The sequence below is a fragment of the Drosophila simulans genome, chromosome 2R, assembly GCF_016746395.2.
Source record: "Drosophila simulans strain w501 chromosome 2R, Prin_Dsim_3.1, whole genome shotgun sequence".
NCBI lineage: Eukaryota > Metazoa > Arthropoda > Insecta > Diptera > Drosophilidae > Drosophila > Drosophila simulans.
The window spans coordinates 14,018,202-14,038,224 of NC_052521.2; the positions used below are offsets into that span (position 1 = coordinate 14,018,202).

The 20,023-nt window shown below is 44.7% G+C and overlaps 5 protein-coding genes across 7 annotated transcripts; 4 read left to right on the top strand and 1 right to left on the bottom strand.

Annotated features, from left to right (window-relative positions):
- Positions 1–470: 470 nt before the first annotated feature.
- Positions 471–2,279, top strand: LOC6734816 (vitamin K epoxide reductase complex subunit 1). Its single transcript, XM_002081783.4, has 3 exons — positions 471–1,525; positions 1,581–1,675; positions 1,728–2,279. The coding sequence occupies exons 1-3, from the start codon at positions 1,356–1,358 to the stop codon at positions 1,919–1,921; spliced, it is 459 nt and encodes a 152-aa protein (XP_002081819.1). The 5' UTR covers positions 471–1,355; the 3' UTR covers positions 1,922–2,279.
- A 235-nt stretch (positions 2,280–2,514) lies between these two features.
- LOC6734817 (pro-resilin) lies at positions 2,515–6,160 on the top strand. Of its 2 annotated transcripts, XM_016168251.3 has the most exons (3): positions 2,515–4,542; positions 4,893–5,027; positions 5,154–6,160. In XM_016168251.3, the coding sequence occupies exons 1-3, from the start codon at positions 3,523–3,525 to the stop codon at positions 5,868–5,870; spliced, it is 1,872 nt and encodes a 623-aa protein (XP_016028048.1). In that variant the 5' UTR covers positions 2,515–3,522; the 3' UTR covers positions 5,871–6,160. The 2 variants fall into 2 exon arrangements, with proteins under 2 accessions (XP_016028048.1, XP_016028047.1); XM_016168250.3 differs by lacking the exon at positions 4,893–5,027.
- A 516-nt stretch (positions 6,161–6,676) lies between these two features.
- Positions 6,677–15,240, top strand: LOC6734818 (ras-specific guanine nucleotide-releasing factor RalGPS1). 2 transcript variants are annotated; one of them, XM_016168252.3, is made up of 8 exons: positions 6,677–6,924; positions 11,123–11,228; positions 11,298–11,638; positions 11,737–12,064; positions 12,126–12,577; positions 12,647–12,850; positions 13,088–13,198; positions 13,663–15,240. In XM_016168252.3, exons 2-8 carry the CDS (start codon positions 11,169–11,171, stop codon positions 14,273–14,275), a joined length of 2,109 nt encoding a protein of 702 aa, XP_016028049.1. In that variant the 5' UTR covers positions 6,677–6,924; positions 11,123–11,168; the 3' UTR covers positions 14,276–15,240. The 2 variants fall into 2 exon arrangements, with proteins under 2 accessions (XP_016028049.1, XP_016028050.1); XM_016168253.3 differs by lacking the exon at positions 13,088–13,198 and having other exon boundaries at positions 6,678–6,924.
- Positions 15,241–15,436: 196 nt separating this feature from the next.
- On the top strand, positions 15,437–16,103 carry LOC6734819. Its single transcript, XM_016168254.3, has 2 exons — positions 15,437–15,701; positions 15,793–16,103. Exons 1-2 carry the CDS (start codon positions 15,577–15,579, stop codon positions 16,010–16,012), a joined length of 345 nt encoding a protein of 114 aa, XP_016028051.1. The 5' UTR covers positions 15,437–15,576; the 3' UTR covers positions 16,013–16,103.
- On the bottom strand, positions 16,037–19,312 carry LOC6734820. Its single transcript, XM_016181773.2, has 7 exons — positions 19,122–19,312; positions 17,296–17,601; positions 17,143–17,214; positions 16,996–17,085; positions 16,860–16,937; positions 16,651–16,794; positions 16,037–16,591 (listed from the first exon to the last, which is right to left on the bottom strand). The coding sequence occupies exons 1-7, from the start codon at positions 19,143–19,145 to the stop codon at positions 16,229–16,231; spliced, it is 1,077 nt and encodes a 358-aa protein (XP_016028053.1). The 5' UTR covers positions 19,146–19,312; the 3' UTR covers positions 16,037–16,228.
- Positions 19,313–20,023: the final 711 nt, after the last annotated feature.

A 20,023-nucleotide genomic window follows, 5' to 3' on the forward strand; every position in this document is an offset into this window, starting at 1 on the left:
TGCACCTGCAACATGGATTACCCTTCTAAACTCATTCGAGATTTTTTCATCAGGAAGTTGGAACGAAATCAGAACTCTTTATATCTGCATTGTTTGAGATTGCCCATCTTCTGCATAAATGATTATCTACTTCAAATTATTCTTAATCTGCAATAATTTTGTTGAAGGTCGCTACGATAATAAAGATTAAAAGTAGTTATATAGATATTGTGGTTTCGTTTGTATTGGCCCATTTCCAGTAGCACATTGTTACGCGATCGGAGCAGCTGAGTCCGGGTTTTGAGCCAGAATCGAATTGACAGCCGCTTGAAAGGGTTTTCCATATCAAATGGATATCTGTGCCAAGTCGCTGGCTGCGGTGACTGTTTTCATTTTTTTTCTTTTTATTTTATATGGCAGAGTAGTGACTCCAAGGTTGCGTGAATTCATCACTTCACTTCACTCCTGGGGGCTGAGCTACTGCAATTTTGTAAATTGTTTCCATTCGGTTACCTCATCATGGCTAACGTGGATTTATATATCACTTTTGGATGGGCCCAGCTACTTTTGGATATTTATTTTTTATTAAACACCCGAACACAGAATAATTCAAATTCGTGAGGCTATAAATTAAAAAGGGACACGGAACGAGCGAGTGGGTGGGGGGCCAAAGATGTGGCCGCAGTTGGAGTCGTAGGCATCATTGTGTCATGCCGAGACTAGCGGCTCTACATGAGCTCGTCTAGTCTGATTTGGCCGGGCAGAGATGTCTCTTGGTCGTCTTCGACTTGGATGATGTTGTCGCAGTCGCTAGTTTCATATGCATGCAATGGAGCGTGGCCTAATGCGATGTTGTTTGCCGCAGATGCATGTGCACGTTCGTTTCGGTTTAGAGGTGATAGTTCCCAGACCAAAGGAGCTTCACCTTCTCCGGTAAAACCCACTTTTATAGTTCGATTTGGTCACCAACCCCTATTGGTTCTGTTTACTTATATTACCTGTTGCCTGTTGCCCTCCTGTCACATCAAATTAAATTGGAGCGAGAATTTATGCGAGACCAACTGAGAAAAGAAAGGGTAGTTATTGGAAAAGCATACCCTCAAATACCCTAACAAAAATGCATGTTAATGGAACCTCAGTCGCAATTTTTAGGAACCCGATGAAAAGTACATTATATATTAATCATATATAGACTGGCAGTTGTATTGGTTATTTATCAACGAAATATTATTTTGTGTAAGGTATATTGTAAAACTCAGATACCCACAGTGAGTGTATCCTGTTGCCAACCCATTGCGCAGCTGCAAACAGTGTTATTCCTAAATCTGAGCTGGAATATCCTGCTGCAATGAGCTCATTACCCAAGGAGCAAGACAATGGAACAGGCGTACAGTACAGCTTCCCGACTGCGATGGATTTGCGTTTGTGGATTGGCCATTTCGGTGTATTCACTGTATGTCAAAATGAAACTGAAAGAGGATAAGAACTATAGGCCCATGTGCGATGTAAATGAGAATATAAGCTGCTCGCTAGTTTTTAAATCGGGGTATGTAAGATTACTATATATACAAAATAAATTTAATAAATTATTTTTACATCAGCTATGGTGATGGCTTTGGTCTGGCTAACATAACCCAAGTAAATGCGCCCAACGGAGCCATCGGTTGTATATTTTATATCATGTACTTCTTGAGCTGTAAGTAAATATCTTAGTACAAGTAACTAAATTTAATAAACACTATTTTTAGCTTTCTTTAATCATCGCTGGCTGTGCCTGTTCCAATTGATAATATGCACTCTGACATTACTTCTCTGCGTTTATCTGGGTTTCCTGCTGCTTTTCGTGTTTTACGATTGCTGTTTGGTGTGCGTGACCATCTATTTCATACACACATGGCTCTTTCAGGAAGTCCTAAGGCGATATAGACGGCTTTATATGTAAGATTTGTTAACAACAATGTTAAGAAAAGCTAAGCTAAAATTATGAAGATAAATCCCTGAGATGAGCTACTAACCAGTGAGTTATTTTAAACTGTCAACGTGCCATGGCGAATATCTCAATCTTCATCAGTCGTTTTTTGACCCACACGTCTGGCTAAAAGCAGGATGCTGAGCCGGCATCTACCATTCCAACTCCCATGACCAAGCACGTAGTGGGGCAATTAATTCTGCACGTTCCCATTTGCCGGCGAAGGCTGTGATCTGTGATCCATAATCCGCGAATGGCGCTACTGCCAAGTGAAGTTAACCAAGCTAGCCAAGTTAATACGGTGGGCGGACTGCGAAAACTCGGCGCAATTAATTTCCCATAAGTTCGGGAATCCCTTTGTGTGGGGGCTGCTGTTCCGATTTGGATGGGCTGAGCAACTGAATCAATGGATGTGTGGAAATCTGTACTGTGTGGATGATGTATCGCATACCCTTGCAGATTTAAGTATCTATGATGAAAATAGTTTGAGATAAAACTGATGATATTTAGCTATCCGAAACATATGAACATGAATCTTAACTTTATAGAATCTTCGTTTTCGCCACCTCTCATAGCTTGAAATTGTATCTTAACAACTCACACAGATAATCAATCTTGAAGATTTGCCATGAAGATTGAGCTGTCATTTGGATACACCAAGCTGCTCTGGATCTAGTTGGAACATAATCAATGCAATTAGTCTCAGTGATTCCAGTGATTACATATCATCTACATACCCTTCATTTTCAATTGATTCTCTGATCTTTGAGCCATCGCCACAATCTCCAATCTGCGATCGACTCGACCCTTCTACACCCATCAGACGCATCTGGGGATCCTACACCCAATTGGGGTCGTCGTTGGCACGATCGTCTTCAATGTATCGCTGGGCTTTTTATTATTATTTTTCCTTTTTCGTCGCTGACAAGACAAGGCAAACAAATGCAAACTTTGGCGCTTGTCATAGTAACCACTCGCTTGGGAGAGTGAGCCGCGGCAGACGCCGCCGACACATTCACCCAGTGGAGTAGACCGAGTAGACTACTTTGGGCCAACGCAACGGCGGATGCAAAAGGCTTGCGGCCCGGGCACAATCACCACCTCGCCGCGCCTCGAGAAGATGTGCACCGAAAGAAGGCAAATCAGCCCGAGACCCAAGACCGAGGCACCCTTCACGTGGCAATCTGGCGCAGATCGGGGTGGTGAAGTGTTGGCAAGCAAGCTCAGTGATTGAGATTTTTGCTTTGGGCCGCATAGAATCAGCCACCGCTTCTCTGAAGACGATCGTATGTGGCAGCCGCATCAGCTGCATCAACAGCAGCAGCAGCAGCAGCAGCTGTTGCGCCGGTTGCCACACGCTCCACAAAACCACCTCCAACTCATTGTCGAGTTCGTGTGTGTGCATCCTAGACTTTCAGTTTTTCGGTTTTGCCTCATATAAATACGCCATGTGGCAGCTACCACAGATCAGTCAGAATTCGGCGCTGCTTCCAAGCGCTAGTCTCATCCCAAAGATTCCGATCAGTCCGTAGCACAGCTTCAGTTCCAGCTCCAGCTTCAGATACCAGTGGAATATGTTCAAGTTACTCGGCTTGACGCTGCTCATGGCGATGGTGGTCCTTGGGCGACCGGAGCCACCAGTTAACTCGTATCTACCTCCGTCCGATAGCTATGGAGCACCGGGTCAGAGTGGTGCCGGCGGCAGGCCGTCGGATACCTATGGAGCTCCTGGTGGTGGAAACGGCGGACGACCCTCAGACAGCTATGGCGCTCCAGGCCAGGGTCAAGGACAGGGACAAGGACAAGGTGGATATGGAGGCAAGCCCTCAGATTCCTATGGAGCTCCTGGTGGCGGAAATGGCAACGGAGGTCGTCCATCGAGCAGCTATGGCGCTCCTGGCGGCGGAAACGGCGGTCGTCCTTCGGATACCTACGGTGCTCCGGGTGGCGGAAATGGTGGACGCCCATCGGACACTTATGGTGCTCCTGGTGGTGGTGGAAATGGCAACGGCGGTCGACCCTCAAGCAGCTATGGAGCTCCTGGTCAAGGACAAGGCAACGGAAATGGCGGTCGCCCATCGAGCAGCTATGGTGCTCCTGGCGGTGGAAACGGCGGTCGTCCTTCGGATACCTACGGTGCTCCTGGTGGTGGAAACGGTGGTCGTCCTTCGGACACTTACGGAGCTCCTGGTGGCGGCAATAATGGCGGTCGTCCTTCAAGCAGCTACGGCGCTCCTGGTGGTGGAAACGGTGGTCGTCCATCTGACACCTATGGCGCTCCAGGTGGCGGCAACGGAAACGGCAGCGGTGGTCGTCCTTCAAGCAGCTATGGAGCTCCTGGTCAGGGCCAAGGTGGATTTGGTGGTCGCCCATCGGACTCCTATGGTGCTCCTGGTCAGAACCAAAAGCCTTCAGATTCATATGGCGCCCCTGGTAGCGGCAATGGCAGCGGCGGACGTCCTTCGAGCAGCTATGGAGCTCCAGGCTCAGGACCTGGTGGCCGACCCTCCGACTCCTACGGACCCCCAGCCTCTGGATCGGGAGCAGGTGGCGCTGGAGGCAGTGGACCCGGCGGCGCTGACTACGATAACGATGTAAGTGTTTGATAGCTTAGCAAATAGGGTATATGGTATGGCATCTGTAAAATGGGATTTGTATTCGGGGATCACTGGGTGGAAATGACCACAAGGGAACACCGCTCCACCGCCCACACCGCTGCACACTTGCCCCCTTGCAAATCTTTGGTAGACTCGTTATCGCTCACCTGCACAGCCATCGGCGTTTAAAGCTTGCATCCCCACAGAAAACTGAATTCTTGATCCCAGACACTCTATCTCTCTGTGTTTCTCTCTTTCTCCACACGCCCCAATCCGTTCTCCATTCTCCATGATCCGCTGTCCATGATCCATGCTCCATGCTCCATGATCCGTTGTACGGCGATTAGGAGCCCGCCAAGTACGAATTTAATTACCAGGTTGAGGACGCGCCCAGCGGACTCTCGTTCGGGCATTCAGAGATGCGCGACGGTGACTTCACCACCGGCCAGTACAATGTCCTGTTGCCCGACGGAAGGAAGCAAGTAAGCGGCGGCGGCAGCGATGGCGGGCAGCAGGAGGCGATGTGGATCCACCCACTGCTCCACCACCTCATCCTCCTGTCACGACTAACATTGTTATCTCGTTCTCTTTCTCTCTGTCTTTCCTAGATTGTGGAGTATGAGGCCGACCAGCAGGGCTACCGGCCACAGATCCGCTACGAAGGCGATGCCAACGATGGCAGTGGTCCCAGCGGTCCCAGCGGTCCTGGAGGTCCTGGTGGTCAGAATCTGGGTGCCGATGGCTACTCCAGCGGTCGTCCCGGCAATGGAAATGGCAACGGAAATGGCGGTTACTCCGGTGGACGCCCAGGTGGCCAGGATTTGGGACCCAGTGGATATTCTGGTGGTCGTCCAGGCGGTCAGGATCTAGGTGCCGGTGGCTACTCCAATGGCAAGCCGGGCGGCCAGGACTTGGGACCAGGCGGTTACTCCGGCGGTCGCCCAGGCGGGCAAGACTTGGGTCGAGACGGCTACTCTGGTGGACGTCCAGGTGGTCAGGACCTCGGTGCCGGCGGCTACTCCAATGGCAGGCCAGGCGGCAATGGCAATGGTGGATCCGATGGCGGTCGTGTGATCATCGGTGGACGTGTGATAGGCGGCCAGGATGGCGGTGATCAGGGCTACTCCGGCGGACGTCCCGGTGGTCAGGATCTGGGCCGTGATGGCTACTCCAGCGGTCGTCCTGGTGGTCGTCCAGGCGGTAATGGCCAGGACAGTCAGGATGGCCAAGGATACTCGAGCGGCAGGCCGGGTCAGGGTGGCCGGAATGGATTCGGACCCGGTGGTCAGAACGGCGACAACGATGGCAGCGGTTATCGGTACTAGGAACGACTCACAGACACATTTAGCTAGATTCCCCGAACATATAGCAATACCTAGTGTTAAGTCCTTCTAGAACTATGTCCCCTACCTGTCCCCCTCATCCTTCCGCATCTATTCGTGCCGATTCTGTCCCACTTCTTGCTGTCTTCCGCCCATCCATTCAGCCTGCTCAATTCCTCGTAGTCGTAAGTCCCTGTTGATCTAAATGCAAGTGCGAAAAATAACCCAAAAAAAGGAATGAAATGATAAAGCTACTTCCGATGTAAGTAAAGAAATTAAATATATATTTTTTACAAAAGAAATGGATTTTCATTGATTGGCAAAAGGTTGGATTTTTGGCTAGTGGGCTTTTTATAATTAATTATATGGGTATTATAATCTAAACAGTGACAATAGTTCGTTTTTATCAATGCTAACAAGTTTCTAAAATGAATTTAAAAAAAATATCAATACTGAGTTTTTTGGACATAAGGTCCGTGTCAATGCTACATTGCTTTCAAGGTTTCCAACCATTTTCTAAAAATGTTCTAATAATAAAATAAAAATAAATTATATTAATTCACTATGACAAGGACACACAAAAAAATTTATAAAAATTAATAATTAAAGAAAATAATTTTAAGCAGCTTAAATTATAAATATCTCATATACCCAACGCTGGAATTTCAAAATATAGAGCTAGAAACGGAGTATCAATAAAAATGTGACCGAAAATAAATTTGGATTGATTGGAATGTGATTAAAATAAAATGATCTTTAAATTTATATTTAAGTAGTATATTTCACCGTTCGGCTTATATTAGTAAATTTTCGTGAGTGGTATTTCAAGCCAAAAGCCGCCCGGTCACACTGTACGTTGGCGTCGGCGTCGCGCGCGGATCGTTTTTCTGTTAATTCGCTGCTGAATTTTCGCTGTTCTCGAGTTTTAAATAAACGAACGAAAGAAGAAGCCAATAAGCGTGGTGAATTGTAATTAAAAGCGCGCGACGCAGCGGCTGTCATCGCATGTACATCGATTAGTTGAGCTAAAAAAATGCACCAGCAGCTGGAGCTCGAAGTGAGTTGAAAGTGCGGGTTACATAGGCGGGGCGGGGAAAGCCTATAAATAACAATATGCATTGCTATTTCGGATTTGGGCGTCGCTATCTTGGTCCATTTGTCGCCCCAAATGCTCCAAGATCCAAGTGGCAAGTGCAATGCGTTGTGCCTTTTTGTTTTTTGTAGTTCGTCCGGGGACTGATTACGAAACTACGCCCAAGTGGGTGGTGGGTGGGTGGTGAGTGGGCGCCACACTTTGCATACAATGAGCTTAGAACCCCAACGAAAGCAAATTGCGTGAGTGGCTGGCTGCCTGTGTATCCGTGTTTATGTTCGGCTTCCCGTTTTCCGCTTTTCGCGTTCAATGCTATCGATTTGTTTCCACCGCGAAACAAACATTCATTATACATTAGTACATACTCGTAAATGTCTCGAAATGTGAATCATCGGGCGGCGGCCAGCGAAACCCACTTGGCACTTCCTTTCGGCATTAGATCAGGTGATAAGCGGCGTGATAAGAAGATACTCGCAGTCGCAGGCAACGCCTCTGGATTCTCAAGCTGCCAGCTGCTGTTGATAAGCACCGCAAAAAACGATGTGCTCCCAAATAAATAATACATGTAAACACTGCAAAATGTGATATTCATCATGAAATTTGTGGTCTGCCGTTCGAAATTCCATATGTACTTTTATTAATTACAAGTACTAATTGCAACTTTGCTCTTCTTAAAAGTCTAGTGTATATTCTGGATTATATTTTATAAAACATTTCGAACTATTAGCAGTATCTTCCTTATTCCAAATTTACATCTAGTACGAAATATGTACTAAATATGCAAACTGCCTGCAATTTTCTTTCGGTGCATCTGTTTTGCCTGGACTCGTCCAACAGGATATGTGCGACAGATGTTTTTGCCTGCGTTGCCAAGATGCTGAAATGCTGCATTTCAAGGTTTCTCGCCCGTTTCCAATTGCCTTTTGTTCATGCTTATTCCTTGGACTTAAGTACAGCCACTCGAAGCAGAAATTGGGTAAGTGGCTCAGTTCTAGGCTCGCTGCTCCGACTGGCTGGCTGGATGCTCACCAAGTGACCCACTTTGGTGGCTCACATGTGCCGTGGATCGTATGTACATACATATATAAGCAGCTCATGGAACAAATACAAAACACGAGAATAGGAGATGAAAGAAGAAACCCCAGCTCGATTGCTTGGCCTTCCTTGGCATTGTTTTTGTTCAAGCTACTACCCTGCAAGTGGGTATTATAATTGCACGCATAAGTTGGCAACGTTGTGCTGCAACGGAGAAATCTTAGAGGTCGTATCTTGCATTTCAATCTACTTATCTACCTAGCCAAAAATCTTGTATCTACCTGTTATTCCTCGAAAACAGATCTTCAAATCGAAATGCCATCTGTTTGAAAATGTGCACAAATTTGTATACAAATTCGGAGCAACCGGAAACGGATGACTATATCACTGGCCTGCCATAAATAACAATTTACGACTTGTTTATGTGGGAGTGTGTTGTGTTTAAGGATGGTGTAGGACAAAAGTTGCCAAGATCAAAAGTGGGCTAAAAGTTCTCTCACAAATTTGCTCTGAATGGGATAATATATAGAATTGTGCTAATTTTATCTCATAAATAAAGATGCCTCTAGGGTACTCCACCTTCGATCCTCGAAAGCGGTCTTTCTTGCCTTGCTGCTGCTTTGGCACCTTTCCATTTGTAGTTTCTCTCTTTGTTGTTAACCAGCGTAATTACATGTATTTATTCTGGCATGCATGTGTAAGCAAATAGTTAGACGACTGTCTGATAACGCCCCTCGCTTTTCAATGGGAGATTAGCTAAATGTTTTCCCACTCGTGTAGAAAACCCAAGTCGAAGGCTGATCGTAATAGAGGCTAAGTATTCAGTTTTAATCGCAATCTTTCGAGGCGGTTATTGAACCTGTCAGTTGAATATTCCAATCGCGAATATCACCGGGCGACAGCCACTCGCTCGCCGTTGACCTTGCGAAACGGTCGCTTCTGTAAATATGCATTTCGCCACCGCTCTTCCGAACGGCAAAGAAAGCTGCTCCAGAGATCTTTAACCCCCCATTCTAGAGCTGGAGGTCAGTGCGAGTCAGCGAATGGGTTGAACTGCAAATTCCCTTGATGGTCAGACATCGCTTGTCATCATTGCGAATTCCAGAGCTACCCACAAGTTGAAGAATTTATCAATGGAAAATGCCAACACAAGAAGAAAACGAGAAATCTCACCGAGTTTCCTCGAGATTATGTAGAAATGTGTGCTCGTCAGTGTATTGTATTGTATTTTATTTAAATACAATTGCAAGTCTGATAAACAAAAAAACAAGAATCGACAACGCGAGGAGGCAAATGTGATTTCCTTGAATTCTACAGCTGCGTTGTTTGTTTTCCTTTTGAGAAATTTGTGTAAAAGCAATAAACACACTGAATTTTCTGTGGGAGTATCGATATAGTGGGCGATGTTTTTGCCTCCACAGAGGCATACATATGTACATATTTCGCCATATCATTGACCACGAAAAAAACAATCAGTATTCATTCGCCCATCAAAAGTTTACAAATTCGCATTAAAGGAGCGCGCTGTCTGGCAGGAATTATTTACATATGCCATGGATTAAATTGTACCCAGTGGGTGGAACTTTACGAGCCCTCAGATGAGGCAAGTAAATCGTTTGGCTTTTAATTGCATTGGATGATATCTCCATTAAAACGCCGACCAGCCGAAGGGAAATCCAGAAAAAAAATGGCACAGATTGGCGCAGATACAGATACATATATGTATGCATGGCCATATATAAAAATTCAATAACGAGAGAAGTGATGTGTATATGGGGAATAGTTCAAATAGTCAATAAAGTCCATTTGCTCAAAATCTTGAGGCAGTCGTCTGGCATTTTGGAATATAATTCGAATTCGACTCGTGTCTTGTCTACATCTTGTTTCTGTTCTTGTTGCCTTTCCGCCCAATTTGTTTTCAATTCAATTCAATTCATCTGTATACTACATATCTAAGATATATAGGACTGTATTTTTTTAATTCTTTCACTGCAATAGAGATATGTATATATGAAGATTAAATCCCAACTGAGCACAATGAGTTTGAAAAGATTTAGAATGGAATTCATAATAGATAAGAGCAGCATAAAAACAATATTGCTCCCCAACCGATTTTATTTGCATCCGTCTTGGGAATGTATCTTTTAGGTTTCGCCCACACTAGTCTCGAGATATTTGCGCTGTTATTTTAGAGTCGGATAATTCAATTTGCTCAAACGGAAAAGCGCAAAATAATCGAAGGAAACCGCAGACAGAAGCCCAGATACCAATGACAATGTGTGGACGTCATTGCTTTTGATCAGCTTTTGCTTTCAAATGATTATATCTTAATTGAAATTAATTAGACGGGGTCAAAACAGTCAGTCTTAGAGGAATGTAAGATACTTATGTGTATATAGGTTGGTGCAATGATGGCAAATAAATGAAAATTGGTTTCTGGAAGGTTGTATATGCCGATAAGGATCTGTGGTTAATTTCGTTTTCATTTCATAAGGCACCTTATATTTGAAATGAATATGTTTCTCCTTTGATCACGTAAATGTATATGTACTTATTGTGTCATCTCTTGACTGTATATTTTGCACTTAAGCGACTGCATTTTGTTTTGTGTTTTTGTGGAAATGAGAAAAATGCCGGAAACGAATGGCTTATTTAAATTTTCATTTTCTATGCCTTTGGTCGACGGGTTCATTGAACTGGGCTGAAAACCAATTTGGTTTCTAAACGGGTGACTTGTTTTCCAACCAAACTTTCCGCTGACCGCTGCAGCCCGTGACTTTTTATCAGCGGCTTGCACCCCCGAAAAGCCATTTGACCACTTGAGAGCTACCATAAAAGAGCATGGAATGGTTTCCTCGCACCGCTCGTGACTCACATGGCCCGCTCCATTGGAAATCGAGCAGCGAAGCGTGCCAGAAGCTTCGTTTCGGCTTGCCACCAGTTTTTTCCTCAACTTTTTTGTTTTTTATTTTTTTTTATTGTTACCACTGTTCGTGCAACACAAAAGCCACAATGCAGAACTGAGGAAAACAAACTCGGTTTCAGTCAACAAAAAGTCTGCCCAGTGTGCGGAACACCGAGAGCCAAAACCTAATCACGAAGTTAACTTGAGTCTCGTCCATTGCAGTTTTGAAGAGCTTGTCGAAGTGCAACGACAGCCGGAGTTGGCTGCCATGATGCGATACTCGGAAATCTCACGCGACCTGTCCACGGATAATCTGCGCTACTCAGAGGTGACTATCTATACCTTCTACCCACTCGATTGTACTTCGATATTAAACTATGGTTTCTCGTTATTTCAGTTAAGCAGAAAGCCCACCACGGACTATAATGGATATACGGGTCAGGCCTATGCCGCGACTCAATTCAAGCAGAGCTCACCTCCTCCTCCTCCTTCGCAACAGCAGCAGCAGCCAATTTGGGTGTCCAAGCAACGAAGTCCGAATACCAATGGTAGTGCCCACACCATGGCCTGTTTGCGCCAGGAGAAGACCCACAAGGAGCAGCAAATGGAACCGCCCAGTATGCAACCGCAGGCCAGCAAAACGCTGAATATCAAGAGCACGCGCCGCAAGAACTCCATCGGTTGTTTGAATAGTTTCTCCTCCTCGCCAGATTCGCCTGGTTGCTACTACACTATAGCGTAAGTAATCAGCAGTTAGAGCTCGTCATATTTATTCGTATATGTATATAGTAGCTAGTCGGCATCAGTTCTAATTATCTTTTACTTTCAATTTGTAGAGCCTCGGCAGCACCACCGTCCAAGTCGCAAAGTTTACCAGCCCACGCCTCCATCAAGCAGTTGGATGCGGTTATATTGAGCGCGTTACGTGTACCCGCCGATGTGTTGGCTAATCAGATTACTTTACTGGATTTCCCAGTCTTTGCCCAGATCCAGCCGGATGAGCTGAGCAGTTGTGCGTGGACGAAAAAGGATAAGCATGTCAATACCCCGAACATTGTGGCATTTACCAAACGATTCAACCACACGAGCTTTTGGACAGTGCAGGAGATTCTCAATGCCGAGCAGCCAAAGCAGAGAGCCGAGATTATTACACACTTTATAAAGGTGAGAAGACTTGAGCCCCCAAGTCGTTAGTCGGTTCATTGATTAAATGTTTCCCTTTCAGGTGGCCAAAAAACTCCATGAGCTCAACAATCTGCACTCGCTGTTTGCCATTATTTCGGCCATGCAAAGCGCCAGCATATATCGACTCACTAAAACCTGGGCTTGCTTATCGAAAAAGGATCGAAATGCATTCGATCGCCTCAGCGATATATTCAGTGATCAGGACAACTGGGCGAATCTGCGCTCCTACCTCGAGAGCCTCCGCCTGCCCTGCATCCCCTATCTGGGTCTCTTTCTCACCGATCTGATCTACATCGATTTGGCCCACCCACATAAGGGCGGATTGGAGCCGGAGCAGCGTCGCAATAAGATGAACAATATATTGCGTGTAATCTCGAACTATCAGCAGTCGAACTATAAGCATCTGCAAAAGCATGAGGCGACACAGAAGTATCTGACTTCGATAAGATATATAGAGGAGTTGCAGAACATATTCGAGGAGGATCAGTACAAGTAAGATTAATCTCTTGAGTCCAAGCTGTTTTCTTATCTATTATACTAATATACTCATTTACCTTTAAGGCGCTCTCTAAACCTAGAACCTGCGTCGCCCTCTGGACCCAGTTCATCGTCCTGCAGCTCAAAGGAGTCCTTTAATGTGGAAGTAGTTACTCCGGCCCTTGGATGCCTAAATCTCTCGCCGGCCAAAACCATTGGCTCCATGCGAATGGCAAGCGGTACAAAATTTGTGCCAGGCCATCGCAAGTGTCGCAGTCTGGGCACCAAGTAAGTAAAGGAATCCCCCGTGCCGAGAGCCACCACTTGGCTTCCCTTGTTAACCACCTGTTTGATATCCACCACCTCGAATCACTGCGCAAGAATTGGACATTTGTACACTGGGTCCTTATTAATCGTTTAAATCTCTATGTCTCTCACTTCTACCGTTTTGCTTTTGTCTTATGCTTTCGTTTTGTGTGTGTTCGTTAATTGTCAAACATCCGCCTCTGCCCAAAACGAATGAAGATTTCGCAGCAGCAGCCTGCCGCGAAACTTTGCCGAGAAGTGCCAATGTAGCATCGTCATGATTGCGCCGGGCATCGGCACCATCTCCAACAAGCGTTGCAGATGCCGTCGGTGAGTCCAAAACAGAGTCCTGTAGCTAGGATATGTGTGTATTGCCAGCCTGATACTGAATACTACTGATTCGATGCGTTATCCTCATTTTAACATTTGATGTATTCAGTTGTCGTCTCCTCATTTTCCTTTCTTTTGCACGGACCCGAGTTGAAAATGCTTCGTATGAAATACACAAATACACGTCCCAACACTTGACTCATTTCATTTGATTTTGACTTGGGAAACCATTACATTACTCACCATACGCACACAACTTTCGCCAGACATATTAGAAGGTTATATCGCATTTATTTTGAACGAGAAATCTCTGCTGAGAATAAATCGATATAACCTACAAATACAAATCGCAGTTCACCCTTGTTTGCCTTTTTGCAATTTTTATTTCTTCTCATTTGTATGAACAGCATGAATGACTCTAACCCCCAAGAATATCTTGACTAAACCATGTTCTCCTTTTACAGCATTTTTGGCAAGATTGCGACGCACAACCACAGCGATGGACATCCTCACCACCTGCACCTGGAGCTTGATCCGAGCCAAGTGCAGCCTCGTCACCACCTGCTGGATGATTCGGTCTTGGAGCACAGCGACGCCCTATCCCAAGCGGATCTAACATCGTTGGAAAGTGCAGAGGGAATTATGTGCGATTTTACCGGCAGCGATTGCGATTTGATGTCGCCAGAGGCAGCAGCCGCCATGCAGGGATGTGTCCGGCGTAAAACAGTGCAGAAGGAGGGAAGGAAGCCAGCGGTGGCATCTTGGCAACGATACTGGCTACAGATTTGGGCCAACTCGCTGGTGTATTTTCCACCCAAATCCTTTAAAGGAAGCGAACGCAGCGACTTTAAGCGGGAACCGTGCAAAGTGTGTCCATTGGATGGATGGTATGCCCACGTGAGCGATAATACAAAGCACAAGAACACCTTCGAACTGTGCCACCGAACCCTGGGCACCGTCTATCGCTTCCGTACGGACAGTCCCCAGATGACGCATCTCTGGTCGAATGCCATTTGCAAACTGGCCACCATGCGGGTGCCCAAACCTCTGCCCACCAACCTAATGTCCTTTGAATAGGCCGGCGCCCAAGAACACACAGAAACTCGAATATATATTGTACTCATTGTAGCCTAGTTTATCTAGTTTAGTTAGCTTTAACCCTTGAAACGTGCACAGCCAAAAAAAAAACACCCACCCACCACATCGCTCACTCACTCCCTGAAACGAGGCAACCACAGAACATTCCCGCAACCACAACGAACGAACAAATTGCAGCTTGCATCAGATGAATCGATTTCAAAATGGTATTTCAAAAGACTGACACCGAATGAGAACACGAAGATATAGTAAAGGAGGAACAGTACTACGAGAGTAGCCACACAATCACAACAACAACAACAACAGACTAAACCGACAACGCAGGGAAATTAGAATCCCAAATTTGTAATGGCCCTGTTATAAAAGTCCAATTTAATTTGAATGTATCGGAAACGGAATTGATAAAACGGCTTGTCATCGAATATATATTTATTTTAAGATTGTTCAGTGACCCAGAATTTAGAAATGTAGTTAAATCTCTAAATGGGATCCACTACTATTAGCTAAATACCTGTTTATTTCCGAACTCACTTAGCTTGGCAACAGGGCTGTCTTTTTGTTAATGTGCTGTCTTTGCTGTACTTTGTATTTGTAAAATGTAATATTAAGTAAATTACTTGGACGTTTATTCAACTTAATTTTGCGCAGATTGTGCCATATTAGTTTATAAATTTATGTGTCTACACAATCACTGTTGGCCAGCAAACGAATCATAATTCGATTTGCCCAGCTCCTTACTTTGTAACGAAAAATCAAAAATCCAACGAACTTTCTACGCGTAACTAAGGGCTTTAATATTGTATCGCTACCACTATCATGATCAACATCCGTTAATCTGTATATCTGCCTTAAGTTGATGCACTAGACATAAATAGAGCTATAAAGTACATATGTACGTATCCAACAAATGCATGCGTAAATTATAGGAAACGAAAGTAATGTTAGTGTTTCTGTTTCTTTCTTTCGGTTGAGACGGCCTCATGAATTGTAACTCCTAAGCTTTGTCACACATACAGATTATCATTTGCAGCGTTTTACATTACATTTAAGAAAGAAATGCAACAAAAACAAAATAAACTACAAAATGAAAGAAAAGAAATGTGCGTTATATAAGGCATCTAGGGTTATTCACAACCCAATCAGATCGTGCAAAGTGCGGGAATTTGCAATTCATTTGCACAGACGCACTGAATCACAATTAGGGAGCTCGGCTTGCCGTGAAACTGGAGGCTTTTAAAACGTGAAGATTGGCTAATAGCCTCGCCAGTCGATTGCGAAACATGAAAGCGGCGAAAAGTGGCGACAGGATGGCGTATCCATGGATTAAAATGAGGCCCCTGTTGATGCTGACACTATTATTGGTCATTTTCTTCAGCTACTGCCTGGCCGGCAAGACGACCACCATGTGAGAGGATTACGCAACTAGCCAGCCACTAGACCACTTTCACTAACTTATCCACTAATCCATCCTCCTTTCTCCCTTTCGAAAAACCCAGCGTTAGCCACACAGACACCCTCGATCCGCAGGCCGATGGCTTCTGGGCCAACAAGACGACGTGGAACGCTCGCTGGGTAAAGTACTGGCGGGCCAAAAAGATCTACGAGCCGGTGTGGAAAAAGGTCTGGACACCCACCATTCACAACGAGTGGGTGCCACTGCCCAATGTGCCCAATGAATGGGAGGCGGAAAAGGATCGCTCCTACAAAGATCAATGAGACTGAAAACATAGGCTAAGATTATTTATGGTTTAGTTGTTTATATTTTATTTTGTATTCACTGGTAATTAAAGTCTAGAGATAATTTAAAGTGGCGCCAAGGCAAATGGAAGTGGAAATGGATGGCCTTATGAGCTAGCGACTGGTTTACGACTATTTACAAGGAGCTTGGAACCGGGCGTTGTTATGCAACCGTTTAGGTGATGCAATGACCTCCTACGCGCCGGGAAACTTGAATGACTGCGAGGTGGCGGGCGCTGCTACGGGGGATTTGGCTGCCTCCAGAGACTTGGCCTGGAAGTCGGCGCTGGCCACTGGCTGCAGCATTGTTGGCTTGCCAGCGGCATTGGTGTCATCTCGTTTCCAGACCACCTTATCTTTGCCATCGGCCGACCTGGTGGCCGTGACACCTGTGTCCTTGCGATCCCAGTCATGGTGCTCATGATGGTGATGATCGTGGTGATCGGGCGAGGGGAACCACTCTGAAATGACCACTGGCTTCCAGATCTTCTTCCATCCAGGCACCCAGATCTCCTTCCAGCCGGGCACCCAAATCTGCTTCCATGCCTCCTTCCATTCCTGAAAAGAGTTGGAATATTTAGTTCCGATTTTATTTCTAATTAGTATGATAAATCTACCAATTTATCGGTCCAGATTTCCTTCTTCGCTGGCTTCCAGTACTGCTTCCATGCCTCCTTCCACTCCAGTTTCTTCTCTGGCACCCAGATTTGCTTCTTGGCTGGCTTCCAGATCTTCTTCCAGTGCGACTTCCAGACCACTTTCTAAACATTCGGGATTTATGTAATTAAATAAGATCCTTAAATTTAAAATATATTTTACGACCAACCTTCTTCCACAAATCGTGGCTGGTGTACTCCCAACCTTCGTGATCCTTGCCCAAATATTTTTCACCGGGAATGCCAACCTTCAAATTAACAGGATTTTTAGCTACATACATCTAAAAAATGTAGATTCCATTATACCTTGACTAGTTCTGGTGTCCAAATCTGCTTGTAATCGGGTACTTGAATATCCTTCCAGGCTGGCACTAAAATCTCTTTCCAGTGAGGAACCTAAGGTACAGCATATAGTTAAGTGCACTTCCATTGAGAGTTAAATTTAGAACGTACCCAAATTTGCTTCCAAGCGGGAACCTGTATTTCCTTCCAGCCGGGCACTTTCACCCAATGTGGCTTCCAGATCTGTGATAGGCATAATACATAGTTAAAATTTTACTCAAGAATATAAGGAGTATTAAGTTTATTATAGACTAAGCTCCTTACCTTCTTCCATGAAGGATTCCAGATTTGTTTCTTAGCCGGATTCCAAATTTTCTTCCAACCCTCCTTCCAGGTGACCTTCTTCTTCCAGTACCCGGGGTCATGGTGCTCGTGATGATGTTCGTGATGTTCGATTATGTGCTCGTGATGATGGTCGTGGATCAGGGCATCGCCCAGACCCAATCCCAGATCGATTCTCTGCTGCGCGACACTTTTGCTGTCCACCTGGGAAGCGGCAGGCTGCTGATCCACCACAGCCTTGGATTGACTGCCTCCGATGGCCAAACAAAGCACACCGAGCAGACCCAACTGAAATGAGCGAAGAAGTTGTATATGATAGATTTAATAGATACAAATCAAAAGACTGAGACAACGAACTCGGGCATGAAGAAAGCTTGTTTAAATTGAATTCGCAACGATCATGTTAATGAGTTCCATATTCTCCAAAGAAAGGTGAGTGACTGGAAACAAGTTTTAAGTGGGTCACAGTCTGGCATTGTTTTTTTGGGCGACCGACAGAGAAATGTTGCATAACCCCAGATGTTTATAATTTCATACAATGCCTGACCTGGGTCAAGAGAGCTAGCTGATGACAAATCATGCCGGGCCAAAAGACTTTTCGGGTCTGGCCCTCTTTATTTGGCCAATTTGTTTTATTATGTAAATAGGCTTGTGTATTATTCGGATAAATATGGAACTGTTGGATAAATGACGCAAGCCATCTCTGCATTTGGAGAATCCAACAAGGTCAGGAAACGCCTTCGTGATTTCGCAAAATCAGCCCGATTTGTGGTTACAATTTCAAAATCCCCACAACCAAAGCCCAATCCCAATCAATTTGCGCATAAATGTCAACGAGACCCGGCCCGATTATGAAATGGAAATTAGCGCCAGCAAAAATTATCTCATCGGATAGTGCTAATTGTAGCAGATCGATCGTGTCAGCTTCCTCACGTTGGGTGGGCAGTGAAAGCTACGCAGACTGGTTTCGCCTGCAGTTGGATCATCGGTCGTGAGGGAAAAGAGTTGGCGACTTCGCACTGCACCCCACGGATATATACTATATGTATATATCTATATAGTATGCCCCCGGGTCGCTAATGAAACGATCGCGATTTTAATTGTTGACAATGTGGCTCAAGTCGGAAGGGAATCGCCGGGCAGTCATGGGGCACCTGAAGACTAATGAAAAATGCATGGATCGTGATGTTGACAAATGCAGACCGACAGGAAGAAAGTGTTTTTCTTGCTTAGTTTTACATTCCCTAAACAAAAGATAAATCAAATATATCTTAATTTTCAGCAAAAGAAATGCATATCCTATATATTTACTTTTAAAAAGCTTTGAAGAAATGTATCTATTTATACTAATTTAAATTGCGTTAGAAATGTCAAATACGTGATATATGCTTTAATTCGTCTTTAATTCCAGTTATTTCTTAGTTAAAATAGCTATCTCTTCTACTAAACATCTAATTGATGTTATAATTGAACCTTTTGCTTAAATTGCAAACATATAAACTACATGATTACTTAACAATTTGGATAGATATAACCAAATTGCACATCACCTTGCCCAAGGCTTAACAATTTCCTTAGAAAAGTGCACTGATGCGTACATCCCTTAAATTTATTGCCACACCAACGCGGCAGCCTATGCAAACTAAGTGAAATAATTGCCAACTTTTGGCTAAGTACACCATCAGTTCCACTTGTGCAGCCAGGCACCCGCAACCCCAATTCCATGTTAATTTCCATTTCGCGACACTTTTTCACAATTTTTTGTTGGCTTCTTTAGTCATTTCTTTTTTTTTTTTTTGAGTAATTACCACAAAATGCCGATGGATCCTCATGGCTCCCGATTACAGCTGGTGAAACGCTTAAGCTAAGGCACTATCGGTATATGCACTATTTGGCGGTCTCTTTTGAATATATATATTGATCACTTTGAGCCACTTGGGATGGGTTGTTACCACCACTTTGGCCACTTTCGTGGAATCGACTGTCGCGCTGAAGATTGGGCACCTACGGTTAAATACACAACGCGCAGGTGCAGCCGGCGAAATGAGAGTGGTTAGCTCTCCAAATCTCTGACTCTCTGCTGTCGGTGAAAATGAGAGTTAAAAGCCAGTCAGACCTTGAATTTTGATAACGGTTTCGTGTGTAAACAATGACGAAGCTTGCGCTCGCAAAGCTTAAGCCGGCTTACCACTTTTTTTCTCTCCATGAAAACCTCTCTGGTTTCCCGTACAACCCACAATTTTGGCCATTTTTTTGAGACCTGGAGACGTGACTTCGTCTGCAGTCTGCTCCAAATGTTGTAATCGCTCCGCAAGCTTATGGCCATAAATGTTATAAATCTCAATAATGGAAAGAGAAAAAAGAGTTCAAAATCAACGACTACATTTGGGCAATGCAAATTAATAGCACGCAATGTGAAATAAACGAAACAAACAAACCGAAGAAAAAATCAAGTCCAAGCCTATTGCGTTTGTCTTCGGGTTTTTGTGATTATTGTTTTTTGGGAATTCTTATTGTTCAATCGGCCAGAAATCGAAGGTCGTCACGTCTGCGTTTTGATATTCCCAGTGGTGTCGCATTAATTAGATGGTTTTTAATGTAATTTATTGTCCATTGAGGCCCAACTCGGTTAAGGGCAATGGTCGTGGACGTGTCTATGGCTCAGATCCCCATCAAACTATTGCATTTTTGCATGTGCAACCCCAGCAAT